Source organism: Penaeus chinensis, chromosome 15 (genome assembly GCF_019202785.1).
Source record: "Penaeus chinensis breed Huanghai No. 1 chromosome 15, ASM1920278v2, whole genome shotgun sequence".
In the NCBI taxonomy this organism is placed as follows: Eukaryota; Metazoa; Arthropoda; class Malacostraca; order Decapoda; family Penaeidae; genus Penaeus; species Penaeus chinensis.
The window spans coordinates 460,714-487,015 of NC_061833.1; the positions used below are offsets into that span (position 1 = coordinate 460,714).

Here is a 26,302-nt window from a genome sequence, read left to right on the forward strand (position 1 = left end):
GCTGCTTTAGTTTAGATGTCATTGTTTAAACCAGTTACCAGGCTTTATTTTTAATAAGAGGGAAGTTAGAAGGAGGATAGGGGCACCCTACACCGTTGTTTACCATTAAAAAAAAATATCTTGGAGTTGTGTGGCACTTTTATTGGTAATTCATACACAAAATGTGATTTAGAGTGAATAATTATAAAGACTGTTAATTATTAATACATCTGTTTTGATATCCTCTAGGATCTTTATCATACTCTTTGCTGTCATTCTTGCTCTCCCATCACATTTTATAAAGGTGCTTTCTTTTTATTCTAATTGTATATATGTACTTTTTTCATGATCATGAACACATGATTACCCTATGCATGCCTTCATAATATGGCTGTTATTGTGCTGCGGAGAAGTTGAGTTAAAAATGAATAAAAATATATCAAATAACTAAGTAACATGACCAAGGTTAAAGTGCATGTGCAACTACGGATGAGAGAAGAGAGTGCAAGTGATGGTGTTGCCTGCTGCACTTTTGAGACAGCTGCCTTCGCCTCACCGCGTGCATCCGTCAATGGCCGGGAAGCTGTAACTCTGTGAGGAAGAGTAAGAACATCACTGTTAAGCACAAGAATGTGATACTGAAGTAACACTGCTATTACGTTATCAAATAGAGGTTGATCCTTATTCTTCGTAAATTTTGATGATCATAAGGTGGAAGATTCTTATCGCCGACTTACCTTGCTGACAGCGAACTCGGGCTGATAATAATCGTAGACGACCACCGAGCCGGGCTTGGTGTTCTCGATCTCCACCTCACGCAAGATGCGGAAGCTGACACACACTTCCTCTCCGGCCTTGAACTCCTCGATGTAGAAGGACACTTTGCTGCCATCCACCTCGTAGCGCTTGACCACCTTATGGTTTCGGTTTACGACTGACTTGAGGTCCTCCTTCTCCGGAATAAAGCCAGAAATGAGGTTGACTTCGATGACGGCCATGTTGGACTTGCCGTCGGGGAGGAGGTAGCTGGAGCAGGCCTTGACTCGCTTGGAGATGCAGCCGCCGCTTGGGTCGTTGGTCGCCGTGACGTTGAGGTCGAAGGCGTCGCTGGCTTCCGGCTCGGGGATGTTGTAGCGGAGGACAGCCTGAGGAAGGAGAGGAAGCAGAATGAAGCCTTACAAGAAGCTGCAGCGGAGGACAAAGCAAGTGATAAATGGCTGTCAGATATCAGAATGTAACAACTTATGTCTGTTAGAATTTTCAGTATGAACACAATGAAGGTAAAATACGGCTAAAATACATGAAAGGGTACATGGATACAATACTCGGCTCTACACTAAGAAGCCTATTGTTTGCAAGTCTCACCTGCATCACAGCACACCCTTGGCCTTCTATGTTGACGGTGACGTCGGTCGGGAAAGTCGGCAGCTTCTGGAGCTGCTGCAGGAGTTTGTTGTTTTCGTTGACAGTGAAGGAGTGAGAGAAGTCCTGGGCAGTGACAGTGGCCGCGACATCCAAGGGTCCTTGGTGCGTGTTGGTCTCGTAGCTGGCCATGGCCTGCAGAGCCACGACTGTGTCCTGTAGAAAAAGAATATTAGCTACTACTCAGTACCCTTTGGCCCAACACAGGGATACAAGGAATAGCATCATGGGATTTACATTTGGAAACGGCAGTTGGGCTAACCTGTGTGGAGAAGAACCCTCCAAGGCCATTCCTCTTGGTGGTGATCCACTTGACCACTTTCCTCGCGTTCAGGATGTGCTGCTCGGGATCCTGGGCCATCATAGCGAGGATGGCATACCCAGCGGTCTCCACGGAAAGGGCATTGCTCTTATCTGCGGGCAACGCGAAAATAGCAACACACGTCATGGATTGTCTCTATTCACTATTTCGTCCTTATTTTATAATGTATGATTGATTTATATATCTATCAGCACCACCACCATCATTGCTTTTATAATTTTGTCATGTACAAGGCTAAGGAAACTTACAACTTCCTGTCGACGTTTCCCAGTACATGGCGTTTTCCTCCACCACAGCCATGTCGATCAGCTGCTGCAGGAGCGTCTGTCCTTCGGGGTGCTTCGCCAGGGCCAGGGCGTACGCCTTCACGGCAATGGTGTACGGGTCCCTGGAGGTGTCGGAGAGCACACAGCGAGTGGCGTCCGTCACGATCCTGGCGGTGGAGAGGGTGCCGGCCTCGATCAGGGCGGTCAGCACGTACGCCGTCAGCGGCACGGGCGTCCCGCTGTCAGCCAGCCCGCCCTGCACGAGGGGGAAGAGGAGGTAGGAAGTTGATGTCAGAAGAAAGCGAAATTTAAATGTTTTCAACACACTGACACACAGCCAAACTCTCCCTCTCTCCCCCACCCTCCTCTCTCCCATCCTCCCTCTCTCTCCCACCCTCAACCTCTCTCCCACTCTTCCTCTCCTACCTACCCATCCTTGTGCTCCTTCTCCACTATACATAAACCTTCTTTCCTCTCAACCACAAGCTAAAACACAGCGCTCGTACCTTTAGGCCCTTGTGGAAGACCTTTCCGACGGAGACCAAGCAGCCGTTGGAGTCTCGTTCCGACTTGCTGAGCCATGTTTTCGTATGGTCCAGGCCTTCTTCGTCGATCTGGCGGACGGAAGGAAGAATAAACAGGAAGTTAGTTTATGGAGATGATTGAAAAAGAAGAGAAAAACACTCTTGTAACAGGAAATGCAACAAAAAATATAAAATCTCTGATCATATAACTTACCGAGATGTAGGGCTGTGCCTGAGCGAAGGACTTGAGGACAAAGGCAGTGAGCCAAGTGGAGCCAGAGTCATCAGCATTCCCGAAGGCGCTGTAGGATCCGTTGTTTCGTCGGTACAGGAGCTCCCTCTGGTATCCTGAAGGAGAGCTTTGTTTATTTTAGGGCTAACAATCCTGATTCTATGGTATTTTTTCCATTACCATTACTAGTAGTATTACAATTGTTTATTATAATTGTTATTTTTATTATTACAATATTATCAGACACACATGCAATCACAGTAAGTGGCTGTGTGTGTAGGCACATACATAAACACAGTAGCTTAATAACCAACAACGCTCACATAATTAGAAGCATCGTTTCCCTACTACTTATCAAGCTTAATTAGATATCTAAGAGGGACAGCAGCCTCGGCCCCCAGAGCCAACCCACCTGTTCTCATGAACCTGAGCAGCTTCTCCGTGCTCTCCGGCGTGCCCTGGTTGGTCGCCTCCAGGTACTGCATGATGTAGATGTTGGGGGCGAAGTTGATCATGTTCTGCTCGCCACACCCGTACGGCATGCGGATGAGGGAGCCCAGGTTCTGTAATGAGGAGAAAATATTACTTGGATAGACGGATAGATGGACCGCAACCTCGAGTGAACAAAAAAAGGGTACTATTGCTCAACCGAGACAAAAGCATGAAAAGATAAAAGCAATAGCTCCAACGACCCACCACATGCGAAAGATTAATAGTAATTTTATTGTTAGGAGCAAAAATTAATAATTACATCTAGAGCAAAAGGAATATCAATAAAAATACTATCACTATAGCTGGTTATAAATTTGCATACCCCCTCCCCCCCAAAGAAAAGGTTACCACTACCTCAATTACTACTAAACAACTACCACTACAATTACTGCCCCCACTGCCATTCTCCCGAAGCCTCACCTCGAGCGACAGAGCCAGCAGGTCGCCGACAGCCGTGACCCACCCCCGGGCGGAGTCAGCCACGATCTTCTCCGGCGGCGCCACCTGCCACACCTCCAGGCTGTCCTTGCCCTCGGCCAGTTCTGGGAGAGAGGGTACAGTATGTCGTGTTCGACCTTTATTTAACTATTCATTTATGTCTTACTTCGAGTAAGTGTATTTGTATATCTTAATTTTAAAATCTTAGTGGGATTTTTTTCACGTTTTGTTTTGAGTAGTGAAGGGTGATCTTTCAGAAATGACTGGAAAACGATTATACTCAGAAAGTAGTTTCGCTGCTTTATCGTTGCTATACTGTAACGAATGTTACTTTCGCAATTTCTTTAAAATGTATGTAGCCTATTTTTACCATATGTATTTTTAATATATATATACTTTCTGATTAACTTGATGAAACAATTAACACGGATTCAACATCTATCATGTCTATGACTTAACGAAAGTCGAAGCCATACCTTCAGCGCAAACGTACTTGGTCCAAGTTTCTTCCCTCGGGAAGCCCTCTGCCTCGACCTTGATGGGTTTGATCAGAGTATCTCTGTTGAGGAGAAATGTGGACGGTTTTACTGGTTGCTCATGCCAGGTACCTTGAGTATGGAGGGCAGGGAAGCTGTATTGGCATTAATTGCGACTGGATAGTCGTGATTCAATATGGAAAGGCCTTGGCAGGCCAGTCATACACACTCCTGTAGTTATTAGGGCTCACCTCTTCAAGACAAGCTCCTGAGTGTCGCAGGCCTCGGGTATGCTGGAGTCCACGAAGGCGGAAACTGTAAGGTTGACGTCGCCGAGGGCCAGTGCTTGGATCTTGATCGTGTGCACCACCTTGTCCTGTGGCGCCAAGCAGGATGTCCTCTCGTTGCCTGTTCCTCCGAGCGCTGGATCCTCCACCACCTCGTACTCAGGGCTCTCCTCAAGGATCACTCGAACCTGCACAAAGAGACAGCAAGTGTTAACAAGGGGGTTGAAAGCGGGGAGGATAATCTTGTGGTGTCTAGTAATTGCGACCTAGACTTGAGAGGGTCACGCCATTTTTGCCTGTTGAATATTGGCGGGTGGGCAAACCCCTTCCGAATCACTGCTTTACTCGATCCGCCCTCGAACTCACCGGCAGAGACTGGTCGAGGTAGTTAAAGACGGAGATCTTGACGGGGAGGACTTCGCCGCGCTTGATGGAGGGCGGGAGGGTCAAGTCCGAGAAGAAGGGCGTGAAGGTGGTGATGGACGCCCGCTCGGACAGCCCCACGCCCTTCTCCGGGTGGGCGCACACGGCCTTGCCAACCCACTTGGTGATGGTGTCTGGGAGCTCGAGATTCTGCTCGCTAACTCCGCTTGATCTGCAAGTGTAGGAAGTTGAGACAAATCTCGTCACATTGTTACATGGTGAATGTTTTATAGAAAATGAATATTATTTCGGGTTCATCGAACGTGAGTTATTGTGCCAGGTGACATGCACTGTTTGAAGAACTCCAAATAGACAGCCGAAGAAGGAAACGGAGAAAGGGAAAGAGAGTGAGGGACGATGAGAACTCACGGCACAGTCACGAGGTCCCACAGCCACGTCTCTGGGAAATCAGTCCTGGGTGTGTCAGGGTCCGCCTCCGTCACAGTCTCCTTCGCCAATTCAGGTCCGGGACTAGCCGCAGGAGCGAATTCAGCCATAGGAGGAGGAGCAGCGAGCACATTCGAATCCTCCACGATGCCGAAGCCACCGCCAGCACTTCCACCGAAGGCTCCAGGCCTGCTGAAGCTGACGTAATTTCGTTCTGTGATGGGAGGGGGAGCGGGGGTCATTTCAAGGGGAATTTGCGAAACGAATAGGAGAGAATAGGGCGAAGGAGAAGGCGAAGAAGAGAGTGAGATGAAAACAGTGAGAAAAAAGTTTGATATAAAGAACAAAAGAAAGAATGGAAAGGAGGAAGAAGAAGAGGGAGAAGGGGGGGGGGGGGGGGGAGCAAGGAAAAAGAGGGACTTTGGGAGGCAAAGAAGTATAAGAGAAGGAATATGAAAAATATGGAATGAAAGATACGGAGAATGAGAAGGGGAAAGGGAATAGATAAAGGCTAAACTGAGAGACAAGAAGATCTAGACAGATTAGAACAGCCAAATATGCAACGGGTACACAAACAGGTAGATAGAGAGCGAATCAAATGGATATATAAGCACAAAATTCATAAAGACAGCCAGGAAGGTCCAGAAGAATAGACTGTTATAACGTTGTACATATTCCAGTAACATTCTTTTCCATTTCGAGCAATTTTGACCCTTACCATCCTTCTCACAAGGCCGAGTTTCGAGCGTGAAGTCAGAGATCACGTAAAGGCCAGAATCCTGAAATAAAAAGCGCAATTAATTATCGTATTTCCTGGTGATGAAGATAAATATCTAGAAATGAAGTCAAGGGAATGAAGGAAGGGAGAGAAAAAAAAGATGAAACGTTATGGCAGAAAACATATATAACATATATATATATATATATATATATATATATATATATATAAGAATATGTATATATGGATATATATGAATATGTATAAATTAATATGTGCATATATGTATGTACACACTCACACATACACACATATATTTAGAAAGAAAGAGAGATAGGCAAACACAGGCAGAGAACAGCCGCATAACGAACGCTGTGAAAAGAACAAAATGAAACCCGGATAGTAGAAAAAAGAGGCCTAAAAATGCCGAGAAACAATAAAGAAAAAAAGAGAAAACATATACATACATATAACTGAAGTTCAAAATCAGACAAAAAATTACAAAGAATAGATACACGCAGAAAGAATGAATTGAAAAAAAAAAAGATAGTAAGAAAAGTAAAAATAAGGGCATACTCACATCAAACATCTTCAAAGCGTCCACATAGTAACTGTAATAGTTTGATCGATGACGGATAACTGGTCGAAAAAAAAAAAAAAAAACGAAGCAGGTAAGATAAAACGAATCAAATAAATTATGTTAAAACTAAAAAAAAAAAAAAAAAAAAAAAAAAAAAAGGAATCGGATTGGTTTTGTCAAAGCAAGTGAATAAATGAAAGGGAGAAGAAAAGGAGGAAGAAGAGGAAATCGCAAAACCAATAAGACAGAGCAGTCTAGTAAACAAACCTGCCTTTCACTTTATGAAAGGCAGGTAGAGTAAAATTACGAAATAAATAGCTAAGGATTGAATAATAATGACATTAGACTTATTAGAAAATAGCAATAAATGGTAACGGAAATAAAAAGGTGTACACCTCAAGACATCCAATCAACTAAGCTGTCAACAGGTGAATGAAAATAACAATAACGCATGATAAATAAAACACATGCATACATAGATATAAACACTCTTGCACATAAGCCCACACACACGTATGTGTGTATATATATCTATACATTGACACATGTGTTAATATATAAGTACATATGTATAAATATATATATATACATATATACATATACATGTGTGTATAAATATATATATATACATAAATACATATACATGTGTGTATAAATATATACATATACATACATTCACACACACGTGTGTGTGTGTGTCGTATACACACATTCATACACAAGCACATACACATGTACCTATGCATACGTATGGAACATGCATTCCGAGCCCTGTGAACACCAACCGAATACTCCGTCGGATGCCGCCAAGCTCGCCGCCTCCTTCGCCTTCTCCTCTTCGAACGCCTTCTTCTGGCAGTAATCGTTGTCGTTGACCTGCGAGTTGATCCACGGGTAGATCCTGTTGTCGTCCACGAAGCTGAAGATCTCGTCCAGGCTGATGGGGTCCGGCTGCGGGGAGAGGAGCTCTGTGCTCCGGTCGACCACGCCTGGGGAGGAAGGGGGAAGGGAAGTGAGTAGGATTGGTGGGAGGGATAGGAGGAGGGAGGGAGGGTTCAAAATCAAAATTCAAATCACTGTATTCCATTAGTTACATTAGAGAGACAGAGGGAAAGAAAGAAAGCAAGAAAGAGTAAAAGAGATAGAGAGACCCAAAGAACAAGATATAAAACGAGAGACGAAAACAAACTTCGAAAGACATACGGAGACATACATCTCGAGACCCACATCTGCTAGACACGAATGAACAAACACTGACCGATTGAGCACACAGCGTTGGGTTCCGCCGTCACCTTGAGCGTGGTGGCCTCCCCCGGCTGGCCCTGTGCCGCCGACCAGGTGAGGTTGGCACTGTAGCCCAGGCACTTCTCCACCTTCAGCTCGGCCCTGTCCGACACCACCTCGCCGTCGTCGCGCGTGTACCAGACCAAGACCTAATCAAAGATAAAAGTAGACAAAGCATAAACATACATGAAGATACTAGGTATGAGTTGCAGGTACGAATCTAAAAGATAAGGTATGAGAATTATGGATAGAAGGTATGAGGATACATGTGAATGGAAGGTGCTTATGAGGGCATAAGGCGTTATTGAAAAGGTCTATGACGGCTTTCTTGTTTTGTTTTGTTTTTATGTTAATACACTGTTGATGGTTTTTGTTTTGTGTTTAAGTCTACTGTTTTGTCACCTCTCTCCTCCTCTCCTCCTCCACTCCTCCACTCCTCCGTTCCCCCTTTACCCCTTTCTCTCATTCCCCTCACCCCCTACCCATCCTCCTTTCACCCTTCCATCCTCCTTCCTCTTCCACTCAACACTCCTCCACTCACATCGACTGTAGGCGAAGCTGTGGGCGGGAGCGAGACGGGGAAATCGATCTTGCCCGTGACTGTGCCTTCTGCAGGGGTGCTGATGGGGTCGACCAGGTGCTCGGCGTCAATGGGTAGCGAGCCAGGGAGCATTTCCACGTCTTGGACCTGCCAGCCCTGGATCTTCCCTCGCGAGATCACCTGAAAGAGGAGCAACAGGTCTTCCGTTTGTTCTTGGATTGGGAAATGGATGCGATTCGTTTCTTCATTCCAACTGATTACCCGTTTGACTTATTCTGTCTGTTCATTTGTCTTTTGCGTGTGTGTATGACTAGGTTTTATTTGATATATACGGATGGAGATCAAGTTGATGGAGTCCCAAGGTGCAAATCCCTACAAACTCGAAATAGGAATATCATAAGAAAAAAACAAACTCCAATCGATACTTGCTATTGTTCCCTACAAAATTTACAGGATTCTTACTCTAAAAATGTAGAAATCCACAGCTCTCTTAGCAAAGTCTAAGCGTAAGTAAAATCCTCCAAGCCTTCACATACCTGTACGGTGAAGGTGGCCTTCTGCTGGTTGGTGGCAGAGAAGTAGATGGGCATGTTGTAGGTACCGGCCTGGCCTGGCGTGCACTTGAGTTGTCCTTCGGGAACTTGGATGAGGAGAGAGGAGTTCGAGGGGGAGTAGTAGTGTTCGAGTTCCCTGGAGTAGGAGGACGAGTGCATGTCGGCGCGGCAATTCAATGTTGACATCTAGGGGATTGAAGGAAAAGAGAAAATACAGAAGTGATATATTGATAGCACTGTTTGTACTCAGACCAGAAGAAATAAATGATTCAGGAAAAATGAAATAAGGAAAGAAGCATAATCAACACGTGGGAAGATGTATCAATATATACAGACCCAAGAGTAGAAATAAATAAATAAAGCAAGGAAATAGAAATGAATCAAGATACATTTCTACTTACGAGAAGAGAGACACAGTATCAAAATAGAACGAATTTACACGCTCCCAGAAAACACCGTACATACCAGAAAGCCAGAAAGAAACAGAAATCAAGCACAATCCTACTTACAAAAATCCTATTAGTGTTGTCCGAAGAAACGACGGCAGTGAACAGACCATCGGCAGCTGTCGTCATGTTCTTGCATCTGCCAGCTGCACACACCTCGACGGGGACGCCAGCTGCGGGGGATTTGTCAGGCAGGACAGCTCTCACCTGGGAGCGGGAGAGGACTTTTATTTTCTTTTGTCGATTTGCGGTTATCGTTCATTTTTTTGTGTGTATGGTTTTTGTTTATTGTTATAGCTCATGATTATTGTCATCCTTTTCACTTATGCTAGACAAGGATAAGGATGATGACTGTAATGGTCATAGCAATGATAGTGATAATAGTAATATCATAATGATGATACTGATAATGACCAATAAGGATAATGACAATGTTAATGATAAGAATGTTGACAATAATAGTAATGATAAGCATATTGCTATCATTGTTAGAATTATAAGTGCGATCATTATTATCATTACTACAATTATGATTATGATTATCATTGTCTTTACTAAAGCACTTATCACCACCATCCCGCTCTTTACCTTGACTGTATAAGGCAGGTTCGGCTTCTTATAATTATCCGCGTAGACTGTCTCGAAATTGACGGCCGTCCTCATAACGTTGGCACTGGTTGTGGCACTGAATGTGACACCAGTGCCCTCCTCTTCCACCACTGCAGAGGCTCTCAGGTTGTAAACGTTGCAGTCGGTGATGCGCATCTCCTCTGCAGTGATCTCGAAGTCTTTGCAGCCCGTGATCTGTTGCAAGGAATGGATGGCGTTAAGTGTGGATGGAAGTAAGAGGAAAGGAAGGTTGAGGAGAGGAGGGATCGATAGGTGGAGGAATAAGTGTATAGCTGGATTGGGCTGATGACTGAATGAACGAATGAATGAATGAACAAATAAACTAATGAATAAATGAATTGGGGATTAAGTTAATGAAAATGGAGGATACAATAGGAATGATAGAGGAAGTGAACGAAGACACAGAGACACAAACACAGACAAAGACAAATAGAAAAGGAGATAAAAAATAGAGAAAAAAATACAAACAAAGGCAGAGAAAAACAAAACAAAAAGACCATAAAATGAACAAATAAAGGCACATTCTCCTGCAAATCAAGGAACAAACTGAACACTCACTGTCTCATTCCTCGTGGCTTCAACTCGACACTTTCGTCTTTGGTCATTGTTCAACGTGAAGGATACGTTGCCTTTCACTGGCTGTCCGAATGTGTATCTGGGGAAGGGAAAGGAGTTAAGTATATGAGGAGCTGAGTAACCACGTGTCTCAAACAAAACAGCCGATAATGGGTGAGTAAAATGGATGAATATATGAGTATATTTCGAGTTTGGAGAAGAAAAGAAAATATATGAAGAGGTAATTAAATCTTCCCGAATGAGTATCCAGAGGAGAAAAATAAGAGTGAACAGGTGAATGAATATGAGTAAAACAAACGAGTAGATAATGAATGAGTAAAATATATGAATATACGAGTAAATTCCGAAAGTGCATCTGAATAAGGATAATAATAATATTAATGATGGTGAGAAAAACCTATGAACATATGAATCAATTCCGAAAGTGTATTTGAATAAGAAATGCAGATAAACGCGTAAAGTAGATGAAGACGTATCTGAAAAAAGATAAAAAGGTTAAATAGATTTATAGATGAGTAAACCTGTATCTACAAGCAACAAGCAAGCAAATAATAAATTGGGAAAATAGATGAGTATATGAGTTAATCCGAAAAGTGATCTGAAAAAAAAGAAAATGATTGAGATAAAAAAAAGGTATTTTAAAAAAGAAAAAATATATATAAATTAATAAAACAGATAAATAGATGGAAATCTGAAGAAAAAAATTGAAAGTGAATCTAAAAAAAAGTGAACAAATAAATGAATAAAGGATAAAGAAGAAATGATAAGCAAGTAAACCCGACGAACAAATGAGCAACTTCCGAAGGCGTATCAGGCACAAAGATAATAAAGGAATGGTCAAAAGTGAAGAATAAACGAGAAAATCAGCTCATGACTAAACGGCGGGATAAAGAGTCTTTCAGAAGGGGGGGGGGGGGGCGACGTGGTTTGAATTTACTAATTCAGGATTGCTTGCCATCGTTAATGTTATTACTATAATAAGCTGAATGAGGATGAAGAAAAAAAGATAGATAGGTACGCAGATACAGACATAGGTAGATAGACTGAGAACAAATGGATAGGTAGGTAGATAGATAGATATACAAAGAGAGAGAGAGAGAGAAACTGAGATAGGTAGATAGATAGATGTACAGAGAGAGAGAGGGAGAAGGAAATAAAACGTAGATAGACAGATATAAAGACGCCATAAACACAAGTAAAGTGAAAAGATCAGAAAAGAGAGTCAAAAAAGAAAAAGAAAAAAGAGGATAAAGTATAAAAAAGAATCTGGAGTCAGACGCAAATCCCCCCCCCCCACCCACCCCACCCCACCCCGCCGCCGCAATAAAAGAGAAAAGAAGAGCAAAAACAGGATCAATTTCTCACATTGCCAACCACTCACTTTGCACAGACGCTGAAGACGAACGTTTCATCGGAAGCCAAGACGTATTTTGGCGGCGTCATCTTGACCTCAAATCGCGGCAAGACGTACTCCTCGACCTTGAATCTGTTGGTGTTCATCCTGCCGTCAGGCCCCTCGACGTGGATGGTGTAGGAGCCCTGTGGACGCAAGTCGGAGTCAGAGACGGGGGTTCGGAGTTGCAATGCTCAGTGCCAAAGAAAAAGAAAGGGTTTTGTTTATCTTTGTGTTGGAGAATTATCTAAGCGAAATGTGAAACTATAGTGCTGGTATTCTTAGTCGTAGTATGTATCTACTCTTGGTTTCACGGTTTAAGCATTATCTGCGCGGCCCGTGAGACAAGAGTCATTGTGATGGAAAATTGTCTGGAAAATATTCATTGCCTAAGGACACAACATCCAAACGTCAGAATCGATGTTACCTTCAACAAGATAGCTAGCCTTATAGTCAACAGAGTAATATTGATATTAGTTTTTAGCCTGAAATAGGATTTTTGTTTTTCATTTTTTTTTTGCTCATATAACACATTTCTTTGATTTCCCTCTCGTATTTCCAAAAAAGATATTTATTTCCTGTGTAAATCTGTAGATTAACTGCTATTCACCTTGAGATTATGATAATAATATATCTACCATCTAACAGCGTATATGGAACATAGTACTTATCAGTACAGCATCTACAGTGTTCGCAAAACTGACGAAATTCTATGTCTATAAATTAGTGATATACATTTTTCATGCTCATATATAACGGTGTGCGATATCATCTATATGTGTTGTTTCTTTTCTCTGAACTGGAGAATTAAAGACAGCATATATAAAGCATGCGCACAAAGGCACACTTTATAACACACATACACAAGATAGTTTATGTCTGTTACTGTTACATTTTACCTGTCATCTAATGAATTCAACAATTTCTTATTCTTTACTAGTCCCTTCTTTCCTTCCATCCCCCCCCCCCCCCCCCCTTCTTGCTGATCTTTTTCCTTTTCATTTCCTCTTACTATCCTTTCTCTCTCTTTTTTTTTATTCGTTCTCCTCTCCACTTCCCCTCCAATCCTTTTCTATCTTCCTCTCCCTGCCTCTACTCCTATTTTTTCTATTTCCTTTTCATTCTCCTTCTCCGTTTCTTCTCTTTTAGTCCAAGCCTTTCATTCCTCCTTTCCCTCATTGCCCTTCTACCCCCTTCCATCCATCTCTTCTTCCGTCTCCTCTAGTCCACTTTTCTTTCCCCTTTTCCCTCTTTCCTCTCCTCCTCCTCTTTCTTCTCCTCCTACTCTTTCCTCTCCTCCTCCTCTTCCTTCTCCTCCTCCTCTTTCTCTCATCTCACCTCCTCGGGTTCGTCCGCCAGCTGGAAGGCCAGGTGGACGAGACCGACCGATGTGCTGACGTTTTTCCACTGGGCGATGCGTGTTCGGGATGGCGTTGTGACCCAGATTTCCGGGTACTGGAAAGGTTATGCATAGGTTATATTTCTTATATATATATATATATATATATATATATATATATTGTATATATATATATATTGTTGTGTTTGTTAAATGTGAAGTCTGATTTGTTGTTGTGTATTCGAATGCTCGTTAGTTATTATTTAAATGCTTATAAATTGCACTTATTACTGCCATTACCATCAATATTACTAGTGATAAGTATTTTTATCACTAACACTATCATAATTTCACACTCTTTATTTGTTACCATTATTAGGATTATTACCATTATCAGTTAGATTTATTATTATCATTATCCTAATTATTATTTGTTTTTCATCATCGCTATCCATACTCCCATTATCATCATTATCCCTTCTCCCATCGCCGTCTTAGACTCAGGATCCCCACTCTTATCACCGCCATCCTTACCGGCTCCATAGCGACCTGAGCCTTGGTCCCGTACACAGTGAGGGCTCTGAACTTGACCTCCTGACCTGGCTGGTACAGGTACTTGTCCGTCTGGATGAAGGTCAGGTTGTAGCTCCTCCTCAGCCTGATGTTTCGGGTCTCGTTCAGGTCGGCTCCGCCCACTTTGCCGATCAGGTGAAGGTCACCTCCGTAGTCATCAGTTGGCTCGAGATTGATGTCCTCGCATTTCTCTGTCTTTCCTGTGTCGAAAGATGTTTATTGAGTAAAACAAAGGTCTGTACCGTTATAAATAATACCTCGACCTGTTTAACAATCATTTTATGGAGAGAGAAGGTCATAGATTATGGGAATGAAAGTGAAGAAGAGAAAAGAAATGAGAAAAATAGAAAAAGGAAAATAACAAAACAAGAACAAAATATAAAGATAAAGAGAACGAAGCAGAGAGTGAAATAGGGGGAAAACAACGAGGAGACAGACAAAGGACAAATACAGATGACCTCAACTGACCTGCCGGGATCTGGATGGTGTGTCCAGCCAGGAGAGTGTTGTTGACCCATTCGCCGCTCCTGTAGGTCCTCGAGGTCATGCTCAGGGTGAGGCTGCCCTCAGGAGACGCCGGGTTGGGGACGTAGACGCACACCTGGTTCTCCTCGCCCGCCTTCCACTGTCGCGGGGTGGTGACGTAATAAGCTCTGCGGAGGAGGGGGGAGTTCTTATATGGTCGTTTTATTTTTTTTTTATGTTTCTTTGTTAATTTGACTGATTGTTTATATATTCATTTTTTCACTTCTCCATCTATTGATTAATTTATTAACTTATTTACTTATTTAATACATTCATTTATTTATATATATACACACTTTTTTCTGGGGGCAAGACAGTCGTGTTGTGTGTTTATTTAATAAGTAGATTCTTTGGATCGGGAAGGAAAGGTTTTGTTGTTGTTGTTGTTTTGTCTACCTGGTATTCTGTATTTTTTGTTAGACAGACAAAAGCGGCGAGGGTATATGGGACTGCATTTTTCTTAAGAATGTTAGGTTTACTTTTACGATTATCTTGAATTCTCTCGATTATTATCATGACCCTGATCATCAGCAGTATCTAACATTACAGTAATGACAATCATCTTTGTGATTATCATTACTGTTATATTTCATTATCATTGCTGTTAGAATTATCACTATTATTGTTATCATTCTCAATATTTCTATCGCCATTGTCATCATTTATAACCATTACCATTATTAACACATCTATAATAATTATCTATTATTATAGTACAGTATAGTATCTATTCTTATATGACAGATGACAGTGCTGCCAAGGGCGACCCCCCCCCCTGCCCTTCCCCAAAGGCCTTCCTCGCTCTCTCAGCGGCAAGAGCGAACCGCCCACGCAGGCGACCCCCCCCCCCCCTCCCACAACACACCGCGAATTATCATGTCTGGGACACGCTGGGGTTCGTTGGGGCGCCGGGGGAGGGGGGGGGGGAGGCTGAGGTGACTTTCTCTCTCTCTGTTACTTTTCTTTTTATATCCTCTACGTTTCCTCTGTTTTTTCTATCTATTTTTTTCTCTATGTCTATTTTGTTTCTCTCTATTCCTTTTATCTCTATTCTATGTTTTCTCTCTCTATGCTCTCTCTTTTTCTCTCTTTTCTCTGTCTCACTCACACTTCTCCCTCCCTTTTTATTTTCTCTCCCTATCTCAATTTTCTCTGTCTATATTATCTTTCTCTATTCTCTATTCTCATCCCCTCCCTCTCCCTCACTCTCCCTCACTCTCACTCTCTCTCTCTAGCTTCCTGGAGAGTTACAGCTGACTTGCCATTTCCTTTCCTCGCTGTCCCTTTCTTTCAACCCCTTTTACTTTCACAAAGGCAAATATATATTTGTGTATATATATACACATATTCATGTTTATACAAATGCTTTAATTCACACTTACATCATCTAGTACTCGATTCAATAAATAAATAAATAAATATATGAAATAATAATAGTAAATAAATAAAAGAGAATAACGGATGAAATAGAATAAAAGTCAAGAATCCATAAACACCAATGGACAAGCAAACACAAACAAACCTCAACCACACGCACTTGCACACGCAGACGCAAGCATGAAAACACACACACACCTACACAAAGGACACGCACAGTTGATCGGTGCAGAACCAGGCAAACCCTATTGCATCACAGCACAGTTGAGTAGTGGGTGCGGTGGTGGTTGCAAGGAAGAGAAATTGCATCATAAATTGCTGGTTTATTGCATGCTCCTTGCGTCTAAATTTGGTTACCATGCTGTCTCCTGGGAAGAGGGTTTGTTTAGCCTCACCTGTTGCTTGCGTAAATTTTGTAAATGACTGTCACTCTGGCCTTTGTTATTAATTCATAGTCATGAGAGATATCGGTTAGCATTTTATGTGAATACGTGTGTTAGTGTGTTTGAGAGAGTGAATGGCGATACTCTTGTAGAAAGTATTCATAAAAGGTCTTGTTATGAAAGTAAATTTAGATATTCCGGGAAATTTCCGAAATGTTTAGTACTTTTGGGTGGAGCTAACTCCCTCTCCTTCCCTCCCTCCTCCCTCTCTCTTTCCTTTACTCTTTCTCTTTACTCTTCTCTTCTCTTTCTTTCTCTGCTCTTCTCTCTCCGCAAATACTGCTTCAGCAATTCCCAGATAACTGTACATCCAGGACATGGACTGTCACCCCAATCATATGCTCCAACAAACATAACGATAACAAAAGCACGTTCACCAACAATACACCATCAATAGCAATTACTGGGAATTCCACCGGAAGTCATCAACACCGGACATCCGTTGTTGCAAAAGGAAGGCTCTGCAATGCTCTATACGCAGTTGCACACAAGTGCATGTATGCGGACGCCCGTAGCGCTAACACAGAAGTGCTCATAGAATGCTTATAATTATTGTACAAGTATTAATAGAATACGTGTCTTGCAGATTATCTCTCTTTGCATGTTAACTAGATATATACCATATGTTTTTCATGATATTCCATTATAATGATTATTACACAAATTAGTCTCTTTAAAGGTACTGGAATCATTTAAAGCCTTCATTTCCATCCCTTTATTATCTAGTGTCAAATAAAGTAACACACAAGAGGCGTTTTCATCCCGTCGATTTTTGTAAATAGGGAGGAGGAGGAGGAGGAGGAAAAGGAGGAGGGAGAGGAGGAAGAGAGCTAGTGAAGAAGGGACACAGTTCAACAGAACAACAAAGAGACGTTGAAGAATTCGAAATAATAAAATGCAATAAAAAGATCGGTAAAACGACGAACAGAATGAAATGAACAGACAAGTAACAGGGTATGTGTGGGCGGGGCTTGATGACGTCACCAAGAGGTTAGTCACCGGCCTCTCGCGCGCAAGTCGGACGGCTCTTGTTTCTTGCCTTCGCCTGAAGGTGCTTGCCGTTGCAATGGCCAGAACCAGAGCCCTTTGTTGCATGTCCCCTTGCATTTATCATGTTTGCTCTTGCTGTTCTTCTTTTGTTCTCTTGAATGTTCTCTTGTGAGAAAGCTGTTCTTTCGTGAGTTTTTCTTTTTGTATTTTATTCCGGTATTTCTCGTCTTAGGTTCTGTTATTCTTTATACAATTCTTTGTACACTTTCATTTCAGGGTTTTTTAGGATTTTTATACTTTTTCACCCCTTTTTGTTATGTTCCTGCTACTCCTACTTCCATATTGCCTTTCTTCTCCTCCTTCCTCCTTTATTTTCTCCTTCTGCCCTTCTTCTTGCTCGTTTTCTCCTCGTATTTTGCTTTCTTCTTTCTCTCCTCCCATTTCTTTTTTCTCTTTCTTCTCCATCTCTTTTACTTCCTTTATTCCATTCTACTCCTGTTTCTTCCTTTCCCCCCCTTCATTGTCTTTTTTCCTCGTCCTCATTCTTCTTTATTTCTTCTTCATTCTCTTCTATGTATTTCTTCACTTCCTTATTCATCGTGTTCTCCTCTTCTATTTTTTCTTACCCTCTCCTTTATTTTTACTTCTTCTTTTTGCGTCATTCTCGAGGAGACTTCGATGCTGACCAAGTAGTTAGGTCTCAATGGTCTCTCGACTTTTCCTTTTTTTTCGTTATTTTTGTTTACGAACATGTCCCCAACATACACACGCCCCACACCACACAAACACACAATATCTATCTATCTCTTGACATCCATACATCTCCGTAGAAATTTTCCCCTGTCTCTTCATGCAACATACGTTAAAACTACTTATTTACGTGCGTGTGTATTATGCATAGCTTTCCCAAGGAGTCCATCTGGAACTTGCATGCAACCAATCACTTCCTTTGTAAGATTTCCAAAAGATATTTCTCGTCTCGTGCACGAATTCGGACGCAGCTGACGCCTTGCTCTCACTTGCGAATTTCAGTCACTTTTCATTTCCTGTGTATATGTATTTTTGGGTATTATATTGTCATTTTTAGTCACATATCTACTAATACTTTTGGCAAAAAAAAAAAAAAAATGTGGTCATTTATCAGTCAGTCTTAAGAGAGAGAGAACATAGAGTTTCTTACCTATCTACTAATACTTTGGCAAAAAATATATATTTGTTTATCTATCAGTCAGTCTTAAGAGAGAGAGAACATAGACTTTCTTACCTATCTTAGGTAAAGTTTTCTTTGTTTTTCCACTTTTTCTGTCTGCCCCCTCTCTTTTTCTCTCTTTCTATCTATCTACTGATCGATTTTTTCTCTCTCTTATATACGAATTTGTATGCTTCATGGATTTATAGATTATTAGCCACCTATTTACGAACGCACTTAAACGTATCCCTTATCTATCAGCCAAATATCTATCACCTTCTCTCTCTCTTGTAAACATCAAAACTGCAAATGAAACTCTTGTGTCGTGTCTCGTCCTCTTGCATGTTTCCCCTTTCACCATAATTATCATCTCTCTCTCTTCCCTCTTTTCTCCTCGGCCTGATGGTCTCGTCACGATCTTTTCTCTCGACTTCCCTTTCGTTTTCTGACTCAGGTCTTGCTTTCTTACTTTCTCCCTTTGTTCTGTTCGTTTTCTTTTTTTTCTCTTTCTCTCTCCCACACACATGCATATATGTGTTTGTGTTTGTTTGTTTGTGTTTGTGTGTTTGTTTGTGTGTGTAAGTGTGTGCGTGTGTGTGTGTGTGTTTGTTTGTGTTTGTGTGTTTGGTTGTGTGTGTGTGTGTGTGTGTGTGTGTGTGTGTGTGTGTGTTTGCGTGTGTTTGTGTGTGTGTGTGTGTGTGTGTGTTTGCGTGTGTTTGTGTGTGTGTGTGTGTGTGTGTGTGTGTGTGTGTGTGTGTGTGTGTTCGTGTGTATGTGTGTACATATTTTTCTAGAAGTTAAAATCGGCATTCGTTAACCTTTTTCGATCGCGGATCTTTGCGTCCCTCCAATTCTCTGCTATTAATTGCTTCTTGTCGTTTTTTATCTGTCTTTTTTCTTCTTTTTTTTTGTGACCGACATTTCTTTATTTACCTTGAATTGGCCTTCCTTGCGTCTCCTTTTTACAGATTTTTCAAAAATTTAGTCGCTGTTGTTCTTTGTACTTAATTTCGATTCGTGATTTATTCTCATTTTGAGGAAACGTTATACTATAATCGACTTGCTTGTCACACAAACACAAAAAACACACACATACATTACTAGACGTGCAAAAAAAAATGCTTGGAAACGAGCACCTGTAACACGGACCCCCCCCCACCTTCGACACACACACACACGCATCGAAAAAGAAAAAAAAACAAAAACAAAACTAAAAACACAAATATATAAGAAAAATATTGTGCATTAACGTTTATACGCATACTGACCAAAAAAAAAAAAAATAATAATGATAATAAAAAATAAATAAAAATAAATATTAAGATACTCATTCCCAAGCCATCCACGCCAGGAGACCGCCACTGGCTTTTATCTTCACATTATCATTAGAAAAAAAAAAAAAAAAAAAAAAAATCTTGTAAAGTGAGATCGTTGGCGCAGTTGCCGGTTATGGAATAAGTTTTTTTTTTTACATGTCGTTTACTGACCATAACTAAAAGATACACACACACAGAGAGAGAGAGAGAGGGAGAGAGAGAGAGAGAGAGAGAGAGAGAGAGAGAGAGAGAGAGAGAGAGAGAGAGAGAGAGAGAGAGAGAGAGAGAGAGAGAGAGAGAGAGAGAGAGAGGGAGAGAGAGAGCGGTAGGTAGATAGAAAGAGAGAAAGAGAGGGAGAGAGAAGAAGAAGAAAAGATAATGAATGAGGTTGAAGATTATGGTGATAGTAATAATGACGGTGGAGGTAATAATACCAATGCTGATGATAGGAAGAAGATAGGAAATGAAAGAAGGAGAAAGAAATGAATAAGAAACGAATACAAGAAGAAAAAATGAGGAAAGAAAGAAAGAAGAAAGAACAGGAACAAACAAACGCTCAAAGAAAAAGAAGAATCCAAAGAAAACGAGAAATTCCCTCCAGCCCCCCCCCCCAAAAAAACAAAGAAATAAAAATAATAAAAATAAACGAAAAAAACGAGAATACAAAAGAATATAAATAACTTAAATATGTAAATAAAACACGAGAAAATTCCACCGGCATTCCTCGTGGTTTTTGAAGCTTACGTTGTGTTTTTAGGCCAAAGCACTAACCTCCTTCCCACTCCACTCAAAACGAAACCTTGTATTAGAGATAATAATAAGAGCCAAAAATCTCAGTAATTCCACAGAGACTCTCACGACATTACGTAGCCAGTTAATGCAGGGAGATGACTCAGCCCTTTTATTTATCTTATTTTAGATCTTTTTTTCAAGTGGATAGACAATGTGTACCCTCCATATATCATAGATAGATACAAACATACATGTACGGACGAATCTGTATATGTACGTATACACATAAATACCTACATACCTACATACACACACACACACACACACACACACACACATATATATATATATATATATATATATATATATATATATATACATATATATATGTGTGTGTGTGTGTGTGTGTATTCATATATATTCATATAGATAGATATATAGATATAGATATATGTATATGTATATGTACATACACACACACACGCGCGCGCGCGCGCATATTTATTCATATATACACAAATTCACGCACACACGCATGTATATATATATATATATGTATATATATGTGTGTGTGTGTGTGTGTGTGTGTGTATGTGTACATATACACACATTGTGCATGTGTCTGTACTCATTCCAAGTGTATATATTTACGATGCATGTCGTATTAAGTATTGTTTGTATTAAGTAGGACAGCTCTCTCTGTAAGGATATCGTATATATATATATATATATATATATATATATATATATATATATATATATATATTTATATATATATTTATATATATATATATATATATATATATATATATATATATATATATATATATAATAGATTCCACAGTATTGCGTTCATTTTCACAGTACACCAATCACTCCCGCGTTCCCTTAGGCGACAATCCCCCGGCGTGTCCTTGAAGCAGCACGAAACGGTTCGCTAAGCAGAGGAAGTTTGCACGGTGTTGCAGTCGGTTTGTTTTCACATGATTTCGATTTTATTTATCATTATTATTATATTTTTGTTTTATTTTCACTATTTTCTCACTGCGACACAAACAAACAAACAAATAAAACAATCATCTGCCCTCAAAGCACATGTTAATTCGATTTTTTTAAACTCCTTAACTGAAGCTTTTTTTTTTTTTTTTTTTTATCATTGTAAACCGAGCTTGAGGATACATCGGGGTTGTCAGTCGGGCTAAAAGTTTCATATAATTGGATGTTTTTTATATGTATCGCTCGTCTTTTGGTTGTTCCTTTAATGGGAGAAAAGATTTAGATTAATATACTGATTAATTCTCATCTATATGGATATTCTCTCTCATTTTTCTTTTCTATCTCTGTCATTCGGTCTCTCTCTCTCTCTCTTCCTTCCTCTCACTCTCTCTCACTCCCTCTCATCCTCTCCCTCTCCCTCTATCTCCCCTTTTCCATCTACGTACCCTATTCTCTCTCTTCAGATTTTCCCCCTTTTTTCTTTGGCCTCTGACCACAACATTTTGGCGTTCATCCCGTCACTGTAACCTTCACCATAACCCTCCCAGTGGCGCGGTGACTCGTTCTCTGAGCACACAGGCGGAGTAAGGCATCTGGACGCTCCAAGTATCTCTGGGAAGTCGACGTGGAAATGGAGGAGGTGTGTGGGATGGTTCAGGTTTAGAGATAGACGTTCTTACACTCATGTAGCTGTTTCAACTTTCACAACACGGGCAAAAATGCAAACACAAGAATGGAATGGCAAGTGCACCAAAGTACACACACACACACACAAACACACACACACACACACACACACACACACACACACACACACACACACTCACATACGAGTACATATAAATACACAGGGATACACCCGCATCCACACACTCCTTTTAAAACACACAACAGCTCCAGAAAAACAAAATAAATGGCACGAAACACGTAACCATACACACATATTTGGATTAGAATCTGACGTGCACAAACATAGATAAAAAACCAACGACAAACAAAGGGACAAATGAAAACAAAATAAGAATTAAGTCCAGTTTGAAACACTTTATCGTTCAAGACGTATGTTTTAATTTTGCAAATTTATGCATGCGACCTTAAACAAAAGTCGCAATACGCAAAAAGGACCTTTGCAAGTGCTGACAATATACAATGTACCCCCCCCCCCCCTACTATTATTTGTCTCTTCGTCTCGTACCTCCTCGCCGCTCCCCCCCCCCCCCCCCCCTCCCTTACTTTGCACTCTTTTTTTTCCTTCCATCCTTTTGTTCTGCTCATTCTTCTGCCTTTTGTCTCAATCGCTCTTCATTTTGCTCTCATTCTACATTTTCTTTACATACGTTCAGTACATCCATATATATGTACATATATATAGAGTGATGGGAGCATCAGGCAATGAGTGAGTAAGAGAGGTGTCGTGGTTAGGTCAGTGGTAATAATTGCTAAAAATAACGAGCGGGAAATGATCTGTGATCGTGCTACATAAGAGAAAGATTCGTGAATATACAGAGCTTATAAGGGAGTCTATAAAAATCAGTATTGGACCATACATACATGGACCTTTTAAGCTAAAAGGAATGCCAGAAAGGACCAACTAGGAAATACAAGGTTCCATTACCGTGCTGAATAAGATGCTCATCGAGAATGCCACAGCAGATAGAAACAGCGGTAAATAAAAGATAATAATCATCCCCTCCCCCCCTACCAGAAAAAGAATAGCAAATTGCGAAATCATTAGAAAATGACAAGCATCACCTGTCCCCATACCCACAGGACGCCGAGTAACCCTCAAGGATATTCACTAAGGAAGAGCCAAACCATCACAGAATCAGGGAGGTATAAACATGGCTACTATAAAGCGACAAGTATATTCAGCCAGCCACTCAATAGAAGATCCGCCAGATAAACTATCCATTAACAAAATCGAGTGCCAGACTCCGGCCGCAACTGCCGCGGTCGGCCGAGTGCCCACATCACCCGCCTCCTTCCCTCAACCCCTCTGCTGCAAGCCTACAATTTATGCACCTTATAATGCATGGGCTCATTATAATGGAGTGCGTATGTGCGCTCAGGCAGACGCTGTTCAAGCGTTTGCGCTCGAGTGCGAGCGCGTGTGCACGGAAGTGCGCAGGTGTATGCGTGTTTGTGTGCACGTGTCCTTGTGTGTGTGTGTGTGTGCAAGAGAAGCAATACACATGCGCACCAAAACTTATGATGTGTGTATGTATATTTATGTATATGTATGAATGTGTATGTGTATGTATATGTATGTATATGTGTAGGTGCGTGTGTATATGTATGCGTATATATGTGTATATGTGTATATATATATATATATATATATATATATACATATATATATATTTGTGTATATGAATATATATGTATATATATGGTTATGGGTATGTGTGTGTGTGTGTGTGTGTGTGTGTGTGTGTGTGTGTGTGTGTGTGTGTGTGTGTGTGTGTGTGTGTGTGTGTGTGTGTGTGTGTGTGTGTATGTGTGTGTACATGAATGCATGTGTATGTATATGTGTATGTATTTGTGCATATGTACGTGTATGTATATATGTATGTGTATATGTATGTGTATGTATATATGCATGTGTATATGTATGTGCATGTATAGGTGTATAAATATATATGTGGGTTAACACTAATGTATACTCATAAACATATGTGCACATACACGTATATATATATATATATATATATATATATATATATATATGTATATATATATATATATATATACATGTATGTATATACATATATGTATACAAATATATGCATATACATACATACATATATATGAATGTATGTACATGTGTGTATGTATATATACATATGTATTTACATATATTTATATGTATAGATATTTATATATACATTTACATATATATGCATACATATATTTATATGTATACATATACATATATATATATACATACATATATATATATATATATATATATTATACACAAACACACACACACACACACACACACACACACACACATATATATATATACATATATATATACATATATATATATATATATATATATATATATATATATATATGCACACGCACACGCACACACACATACATATAAATACTGAGAGACAGACAAACAGAGAGGCAAATATAAAGAGAGCACTAGACAGACAGACAGGAAGTCAGAAATAAGTAGAGAAACAAATAAATACTGTATAAAGAAAAAGAAGCGAAAATAAATCAATGAACTAGAAAGGTAATTCACGTAATTTATCTTAGAACACTTGCAACACTGATCTCTGGACATCTCTTATTTACAGACCCACACACACACACACACACTCGCGTGCACGGACACACACACACACACACACACACACACACACACACACACACACACACACACACACACATATATATATATATATATATATATATATATATATATATATATATATATAACTGTTTGTGACGTTAATGACGAAGAAACAAAAAAAGACGACAAAAAAAGACAGCCAGATCGAGACAGGTTAGGGAGAGACCAAGAGAGACACCTAAAGAGAACTAGTTCTTTTCCATCATAAAAAAAAAAAAAAAAAAAAAAAAAACACTCAACGGGAGAAAAGATAGAAAAGATAAGATTTATCACTCACCCCCCCCCCCCCCCCCGTGCAAAGAGAAACATAGGCGCTTTATATACTTTGTTCGTTTTATTATTGGATATTCGTGTTGCTACGGGGACCGGCTGTGTAATATACCACGAATCGTTTCGTATTAGAACGCTCACTTATCAGATTTATTCGTTCGTCAACTTTCGCCGCTCCGAAACTCTGCATTTGTGACTTTGTTATGAACTTCAAACACAAGGTTAAGCTTTCGGTATGTTTTGTCTTTGTTTTTTTCTTAAGGCATGGATGTGCATAATGCATTTTGCTCACTTTCATTCATAAAGCTGAATTTCGTAGGTGAAGAATTTATCAACTGACTGACATTTATGCATATGAGTCCCGCCTACCGGTTAAGTGAGGCCGGTATCTTCCAGTCTCATAAAACCTCTTTTTTATATGATAATTGAGAAAAGAGAGAAAAAAAAAGTTTCATTTTTATTACTGCACTGCTACAAACTTTTTTTAAGAGATTGAATGGCAACAGGGTTTTTGGAATCATAACTGGTAAAATATAGTCAACGAACGTGTACAAATTAATAAAAGTATGTATAGAGAGAGGATGATCGACATACATACATATATTCATATATTCATATGTATACACCCACCCACACACACACGCACACACTTATCTATATACTGATAGACAGTCAAACAGATATGCAAATATAAAGAGAGCACTAGACAGACAGAGAGAAAGTCAGAAATAAGTAGATAAACAACTACACACAAAACAAAGACAATAAATACTGTGTAAAGACATATAAGCGAAAATAATTCAATAAACTTTTAAGGCAATTCACGTAATTTATCTTAGAACACTTGCAACAACACTGATCTCTGGACACATTGACGCAAAGAAGCAAAACAAAGCAAAACGAGAAAGTAAAGAAAACAGATTTTGCATGTACCGTATATATTTTCTGCCTAGGTTGGCACACGCACAACATAGGAAAAAGGATACTAAATACATCCTACTTATACTCATCTACAAAGGCAACACGCAATAGTACAAATTCATTAATTGCCTTCATTAATTGTACAGAAAAAAAATCACACAGAATTGCCATGCTCCCGAATTCTCTCTCTTGTTATAGTAAATTATTTTCATGGATTTAGATGGCTAAGTTACGAGGGACTTGGAAATAAAAGATATCACAGCCGAATTTTCGCGTATGTAGCAAATGCAC

The 26,302-nt window shown here is 40.2% G+C and overlaps 1 protein-coding gene across 1 annotated transcript in view; it reads right to left on the reverse strand.

Moving 5' to 3' along the window:
• Positions 1–120: 120 nt before the first annotated feature.
• LOC125032982 (alpha-1-inhibitor 3-like) overlaps positions 121–26,302 on the reverse strand; it is a 26,497-nt gene continuing 315 nt past the window's right edge. The window contains exons 2-27 of the mRNA XM_047624423.1: positions 14,351–14,535; positions 13,844–14,082; positions 13,309–13,425; positions 11,959–12,116; positions 10,560–10,656; positions 9,960–10,175; positions 9,435–9,578; positions 8,908–9,111; positions 8,372–8,551; positions 7,805–7,979; positions 7,332–7,535; positions 6,547–6,605; positions 5,967–6,027; positions 5,231–5,462; positions 4,805–5,033; positions 4,403–4,626; positions 4,152–4,234; positions 3,658–3,779; positions 3,158–3,308; positions 2,728–2,861; positions 2,496–2,603; positions 1,972–2,245; positions 1,664–1,815; positions 1,345–1,557; positions 717–1,124; positions 121–570 (exon numbers count right to left, since the gene is read on the reverse strand). Of these exons, the coding sequence (XP_047480379.1) occupies positions 532–570; positions 717–1,124; positions 1,345–1,557; positions 1,664–1,815; positions 1,972–2,245; positions 2,496–2,603; positions 2,728–2,861; positions 3,158–3,308; positions 3,658–3,779; positions 4,152–4,234; positions 4,403–4,626; positions 4,805–5,033; positions 5,231–5,462; positions 5,967–6,027; positions 6,547–6,605; positions 7,332–7,535; positions 7,805–7,979; positions 8,372–8,551; positions 8,908–9,111; positions 9,435–9,578; positions 9,960–10,175; positions 10,560–10,656; positions 11,959–12,116; positions 13,309–13,425; positions 13,844–14,082; positions 14,351–14,535 (4,408 nt within the window). The 3' untranslated portion in view covers positions 121–531. The remainder of the gene's footprint in view (positions 571–716; positions 1,125–1,344; positions 1,558–1,663; positions 1,816–1,971; positions 2,246–2,495; positions 2,604–2,727; positions 2,862–3,157; positions 3,309–3,657; positions 3,780–4,151; positions 4,235–4,402; positions 4,627–4,804; positions 5,034–5,230; positions 5,463–5,966; positions 6,028–6,546; positions 6,606–7,331; positions 7,536–7,804; positions 7,980–8,371; positions 8,552–8,907; positions 9,112–9,434; positions 9,579–9,959; positions 10,176–10,559; positions 10,657–11,958; positions 12,117–13,308; positions 13,426–13,843; positions 14,083–14,350; positions 14,536–26,302) is intronic.